The 7,081-nt window shown below is 54.6% G+C and overlaps 1 protein-coding gene across 1 annotated transcript in view; it reads left to right on the forward strand.

Moving 5' to 3' along the window:
- The first annotated feature begins 3,567 nt into the window (after positions 1-3,567).
- The window catches only part of SHISA4 (shisa family member 4), a 7,099-nt gene continuing 3,585 nt past the window's right edge, over positions 3,568-7,081 (forward strand). Inside the window, exons 1-2 of the mRNA XM_006159343.1 lie at positions 3,568-3,611; positions 4,991-5,080. Coding sequence (XP_006159405.1) covers positions 3,568-3,611; positions 4,991-5,080 — 134 coding nt within the window. The remainder of the gene's footprint in view (positions 3,612-4,990; positions 5,081-7,081) is intronic.

Below are 7,081 nucleotides of genomic sequence, written 5' to 3' on the forward strand. Positions count from 1 at the left end.
TGTGTGCATGCCCAAAATCCCAAAAGGAGAGGAAATGGAGACAGGACCACAGTGTGACTGTGCCACGTCAGGCGTGCTTTCTCACTTTCCTTTCTCTGTCCCCAACAATTGTGTGCACCCTGTGGCAAATTATTAAAAAAAAGAATTTGAAGCCATTTATACAACAGATAGTATTACGATAGATCAGGGGAAAACGCCAATCAGATTTTTAGATAACAGGAGACCCCTGGGAAGGATGACAATTTAGGATTCAAGTAAATACCTCTAGGAGTTACAAAGATAGCAGAATCTAAATGCTTTTTTCGTATTTTTTTTTTCTTTTCTTTTTTGGAGAGGTTTTTGCTATAGGGCGCGTGTGCGCTCGCCAGAAAGATAGAGACAGACAGAAAGCAAGAAGTCCCCCCCCCCCCAGGAGAGATGGCCACACTGCAATCCCTTCTCCATTCTCCTCTTGGGATCTTGGGCACGCACACACATGTGCTTGGTGTGAGTTTAAGCCACTGGGTCTGGGACTCGAACCGCGGTCGACTACATGGGAGTCCAGTGACATAGCCATTACGCCAACTGCTGGTCCCTAAATGCTTTTTTCAGTAAATGAAGATTGACGGTAGTTGCCCTGGAAAATGTGGAGGGTTAGAGTCCTGATCTTCCACTGACAGTGCTGTGTACCAGTAATAAGTGTCATGCCAGAAACCGTTTAAATGTGTCCAGAAAACTCCAGAGTGGTCTTTGGCTGGGCTCATAGAAATAGATTGTCTGAGGTAGTGTGAGGAGTTCGTCTTTCTGGGCCTCAAGAAGAGGCTCCCCGATAGATGAACCCTCTGCAAGAGCACGCACATTGTGTCCAGGGAAGGAAGCTTGAGGGAACTGAGGATGGTTAATAGGGAAGCCCAGGGGAAACGCATACAGCTTTGGAAAATTAAGAGATCGCCCAGTGGAAGACGCACGGGCAGACCTGTAACCAATACGTAGATAATAAACAAAAGGTTGGTTTCTAGCTGCCCCTTTTTTTTCAGTTTCAGTGGACATTGAACCTTGGTGAGACATGATAGACCAGTGCTAGTGCCGGTCAGGCTTGGCCCCAGCTCTCATGGAGCTGGTCCAGGAGAGGGATCAGAAATGGTGTAATAAAGGTGGGTAGGGACTGCTGTGAGAGAAATGAGTACTGTGTTCAGTTGCCGCCGGCTGATGGCAACTAGGGGGAAGAAGTCAGGGAAGGCTACGTGGAGGTGGTGACCCTTGAATTGGGCCCTGATCATTCTGTTGAGGCCTCGGGAGCACTAAATGACTGACTGCATATGGTACTTTGCCTGAAGTAGACCACTTTACAAAGGAGGTCATTTTGCTCACCCCATTTTACGGATTGTGGAAACTGCGGCAGAAATGAAATATTACCCACTGGAGGTCACACTGCGGGCGTGTGCTGACAATCCAGACAGCATGCCCTATTGCCAGTTCTCTCTTGCCTCCTGTGCGTTTTCCCAAGCAGAAGAGAGGGGTGGGCTGTTCTGGAGCCAGGAAAGGCCGTCCTGGAGCAGGATTGCATCTTCAGAGCCCACAAGCACAGAAGACCCAGACGTGGCTGGGAGGGTGACTCAGGATGATGCGATGGAGGTGGGAGTCAGCAGTGCATCCTGGTGTCCTGGCGGCGGCGCCAACGGTCCAGGCAGGAGCCCCCAGGGTGGGCGGACGACGGCTGGTGAGGTGCCGCCGGGCAGTCAGCAGGGTGGTGGCTGAGGGGCTGCAGAAGCAGCTGTAGGAGGAACCATGACAGGGAGGCTGGACGCCCAGTTAGCAGTCACAACTGTCACGGGGAAACCCGGCTTCTCACAGGGGTTTAGACCAGGACTTGACCGGTACCAAAACAGTCCAGAGTAATCGTTAACAAAGTTTTTAATTCGTGAATTCATTATCGACCTTTCTCTGGGAGGGTGTAGGCCAACATTAGCCATCCAACGAGGACCCTCAGTCCGATTTTTTTACTTGAGTAGGTGAGGAAAGGGAGGCCTTACTGTTAGTTTCCTGAATTGGCAAATTGTCTTTCATCTCTTTGTGGAATACATGATTTTGTAGCAAACTGCTGCAGGAAACTGAGGAACCAGCCATGGGCCTACCTAGAAGGCCTGTGAAGTCTTGAGTTGTTCTGGCTTGGCATGATTACATAGCTGGGAAGTGAGTGAGCTGGGGCAAGTGACATCACCTTCAGGCCTTGGTCTCCCCATCTGTCAAATGGGGAGCTACTACCTACCTCACAGGAGTGTAGTTGGGGTTAGAACTAAAGCGCTTCAAGTGGGGAACAGTCCCAGCCTAGCCCCCGCCGCGCTGGGAGCTATGTTTAGCTGTCTCCCTGACTCACTGGATCAAACTGACTCAGTTCGGTTTCACAGATGCTGCTGCTGCTAAATCAGGGTCTTGGTGAGCCTCTGGGAGGACAGCTCTGTGAGGAAGGACTGTAGCTCTCCAGCCTGCCTGGGGACAGGACAGGGACAGGTGGGGAGCCCCGCTGCCTTCCTCCCGCCCAGCAGGGTTTCTGTCACTGTTCGTGGCCTTAAGCGTGTCCGGTGTCGGTGCTCTCTCTGGACTTTCCCCTCCGCTTAGTCCAGGAACATGGCTGAATTCTTCGCATTTCCTTGCAGTCGCTGTTGCAGGGTAAAAAGCAGAACTCGAGGGTGGCCATGCTCTGGACCATGCAGTGAGAGCTTCAGTGAACTGAGATTAGAGCCACGGTCCTGGAAGAAAAGGGAGAGAGGCCCAAAAAAGAAGGGTAATTTCCCAAAAGACAAGGATGGGGAGAGAAGCCCACGGGGCCTGTGAGTGACCCCGTCCTGACCTCGCACACACCTACAGATGAGAGAACTTCCCAGGGAAGAGGCTGCAGGGAGTCCCTGGAGACGCTCAACCCTGGGCACCATGGCCAAGGAAAGGTCCCTGTGCCTGGGGCAGCCAGGCCAACGCTGCCGGGTGTGCAGGCTCCTGAGCATGGAGCAGCAGAACCTGCGGGCTGAGGCTAGCGGGTCACACCATGTGACCCCGGGACACGTGAGACCCCGGGACCTGGGCAGGATCCAGAAGAGAGGAGCAAACAGTGAATGCCCCACCAGGTTGCAGGATAGAAGCCTGTCTGCTCTTTTTTGATTAAAATAAAGAAATGTATTTCTTCCACTCCTGATTTTGTGGTCGCAAATTCATAACCTCATATTCCTCACCAGCTCCCTTGCCTCAGCCCGATGCACCAGTTCACTGTGAGGGCACAGGTGCCAGTGCCCTGTAGCGTGCCCTTGAAGTTCCTTTTCCACCAAACGGTCAGTGGCAGAATGCACCCAGTGGCACCACCAGCCCTGACCTGGTGGGTTTGAGGATGAGGTGCTTTCTCCCAGACAGCCAATAAATGGCAGAATGGGGCTCCTATCATGGGCTCTGGGCCAGACTGCCTGGGTTTGAACCCTGGCTCTGCCACTTACCAACTGGGTGACTTTGGGCAGGTTGCTTAATTTTCTGTCTCTACTTCCTAATGCACAAAACAAGCACAGTATTCATGTCTGTTTCGCGAGGTGACTGAGGACGGACATGGATGTAACCCAGCACTCCGTGGTGCCGCCTCCTCGTGCGTGGTAAGTTAGCTGTCATCTGTCTAACCCTAGGCCTTATGCAGTTCTGTCCACCTAAATCTGCCCTTGCAGAGCTGGTCTTCCCAGAAAGACCCAGTGTCTCCAGTGAACCATTCCATCTCCATAGATGGGTACCAGAGCCCTGTGGTGGAAAAGGCCAGCTGGACGGCTGAGGCCCGTGGTCCCAGACCCTTCTCAGGAGAGGGAATAGGAACAGATAGGAGAAGGCTGTAAACAGAGCCTTTTCCTCCCTCATTCTCAGATCCCAAAATAACATTTGTCCACCCCCACCCTGCCCAGCTGGCAGAGCTGCAGGCTGAGTAAGGTGCCATTTAAAGATAACCTGGCCCTCCCCGTCTGCCCCGCTGGCCAGGCCAGGCCCTGGCCCTGCACCCACAGCCACTTGGGGTGGGCCTGAGCAGGGGGCTCCTCACAGGGGCCATGCAAGCCAGCCAGCTTCATCCTCTCAGTCCTGAGGGCCAGGCTGCCTGAGCTCCTCCCAGATTGTCTTGGGCACTCTGCAAACAAGCAGAGCCTGGCATTCTGGGAGAAGGAACCCTGCAAAGGAATCGGGAAGAACCTCTGGGGAAGAGTATGGATTCTTATCAGGATCTGGCAGCAGCAAGACGGAGCCCCACTGTCCTTCACCTGTCCCCACACCCACCCCTGGGGTCCCCACCAAGAAGATAGACAGGAAATAACCTTTCATTTTACAGCACGAAAGACGAAAGCCAGACAGCAAAGTTCCAACTTAGGAGATGTGCATTTACACGGAGGCAGCAGAAGCCAGCAGACCTGAGACCATCCCCAACGTGGCCAGACATCATGGCCAGCTTCCTGAGCTCTCCTGGGCCTTGCTCTCCCCAGCTGTGAACCACAGGAGAATCTGGGTGTCCAAGACATCCGAGCAAGGACTTGGCAGATTAAAGGACAGAGGACTGGACTAGAGGTGCCAAGGACTGAAGAAATGTGTAGTTACTGTCTGCAGGAAAGATGCTCCCCAAGAGAGCACTAGCTGCTCAGAGGCAGGAACTATGAAAGGGAATGCCCCTTATCTTGGAGTGGCTCAACTCAAACCATCACCGCTGGACAGAAGTGGGTCAGAAGCCTTGGGGATGCCGGCTGTGAGATCTAGGGCCTGGGGAGTGGGGTCAGGAGGGCCTCAGGGATACCCTGATAAGAGAGGAGCATGGACGGGGCTGGGAGGAGCCTGGACTGGTCATTCAGCCGGGAGTGAGGTGACTCAGCAGTGCAGCCGCCACAGCCCCAGGCCAGGCCCTAACTGGGCCCTCCCCCCACTGCAGAGAGCTGCCAGAGGCAGACCATGTGCGCTGGGGATGAGCTGGCCTGCCCAGCTTCCCAGCACGTGCCCTCTGTGACAGGCGCAGCCCCAAGCTGGTGAGACAGGTTGGTATGGAAGTGAAGGACCGGGGCTTTGAAGTCGCAGAAGCCCAGTTTCAAAGCCCAGCCAGGTAACTGGGAGAATGAAACTTCTGACCTGTTTGCACACCTGTACAGTGGGACAAGCTCGCCCATGGCGTTAGCTGCAAGCATTTTCATCATAATCCGGGCACCCTGGGGAGAGACCCTGCTACCAGCAAAAGCCATGTTTTGTCTCATTGGGTCACAGAGTACTCTCTCCTCTTTCCCGTCAAAACGCCTCTACCCACTTCTGGGGCAGACTAGCTTGGTGGCAGAGGTGTGCCTGTGTGCCCAACCTGGAGAAGGTGAAACTTAGACAATCCTTTCCAGGACCCCCGGTCCCTCTGCAGTCCTCTCACCCAATCTCCTTTCCCAGATGTCCCAGCCCCATGGCTGTGCAGGACCCCAGTCTGTTATGGCGGTGTGGCCAACCCTGGCTCCACCTCCAGGCTCCGGCACTAAAGTAAGACCCAGCACCAGTTCTCGCGCTGTCAGCCCAGCCCACGGCCCCAGACCAACCGCTGTCTGACCACGTCCATCCATGGGCTGACAAGCTTTCCTGGGTTCCTGCGATCGGGAATCACCGATGACACTGGTGAGAGCCGGGTAACTCATGGGCTGGAGTGTCAACCGAGAGAATGAGCTTGGAGAGCTAGTCCGAGAAAGGAGCGACGGAGCATAGCAAGAGGGGCGTTTCGGGAAGCCTGGAGTTTGGGTTTTGTTTTTGTTTTTAAAAGTTTTTGTTTTGTGTGTGTGAATTTCTTCCCCAAAAGGAAAAAGAGCTGCTAAGGGGGGCTGACAGATGGCACGGTGGTTAAAGGCACTGGACTCCCACATGGCTGACCACAGTTCAAGTCCTGGACCTGGCAGTTTGCTTTCTCCCTTTCTCGCTCTCTCTGGTCAAGTTAAAAGAGAATAGTAAATAGAAACATATACATATATATTTAAAAAGAGCTGGTAAGGAGGGAAAAGGAGAGAATGAACAGATAGATCAGAAGAGGTCAAGCCTACATGTAGGAGAGGCAGCCCTTCACGTGAGGGTCACTGGCCAACACTAACAGTGCCTCTGGGGAGGGCTGAAGGACATGAACGTGGCCACGTGGTCCCTGCACTCACAGCGCTTGTGGTAAGGAAGAGGAGATGGTGGCAGTGGGCCCATGTGTGGGCGCTGGCGGACCCGAGTGCCTCACTGTCCTGGCCGCTGTGTTTATGACGTGTCCTGCATAAGTTCACACTCCGGCCAGGCCGTCATGCTGCCGGCGGCTTCCCAGGGCAGGAATCAGGCTCTCCGGGATCGGGGTACCAGCACCCTTCCCAAAGCATCTCTCTGGCTGCCTCTCCTAACCTCTTTAGATTGAACGGGGCCTTCCATGACCCAGCTGATTCCCACACCCCAGGACACCAGAAAGGCTCACCTTCTGAACTGCCTGCTGGCGCTGCCTGCCCTGACCGAGTCAGACAACTTGGGCCTGTCGTCTCTGCCATTTACGGGCTGTATTGCCCTTGAGCGAGTCCTTGAACGTCCTAGGGTCCTGGTTTGTAAGACAGGATTGGTAACAACACCTACCAGCCCCCCTTAGTTCAGGGACTTGTGGAAGACAACAGCAGCCGGCCGGCCAGGTGTAGAGCCCTTTGTGCTCTGCCTAGCTCGGGTCCCTAGCTTGACTCCCGGTTCCTGGTCAGGGTACTCGGGAAGCACGGGGCATGGTCTCTGCACTCAGTAGAAATTTGTGAGGTGATCAGTCAGTCTCCCCCACCCTACAGCAGTCTGCACTTGTGATGAACGGTCACCCGGGCTATGCTCTCCTGGCTAACGCCCTACGTTTGCAGGCTTGCGCTGTAAAGGAAAGAGAAACCAGCAGGGTGTTTAACGGATGGGCCCCCAGTGGCCCCAGCTCCCCAGGGAGGCCATGGGCTGGTGCATGCAAGGGCTGTCCACTCAGAGGGGGAAGGGGCCTTCTCGGGGAGCCAGTGCAGCTGGCAGGGTCCAGGCCTGTGGGCACCACTGGGGACAAAGCCGCTCTGAATGGCCTCTCAATGGGTGCCTGTGT

The sequence above is a fragment of the Tupaia chinensis genome, unplaced genomic scaffold (assembly GCF_000334495.1).
Source record: "Tupaia chinensis unplaced genomic scaffold, TupChi_1.0 Scaffold000627_1, whole genome shotgun sequence".
Lineage (NCBI taxonomy): Eukaryota > Metazoa > Chordata > Mammalia > Scandentia > Tupaiidae > Tupaia > Tupaia belangeri.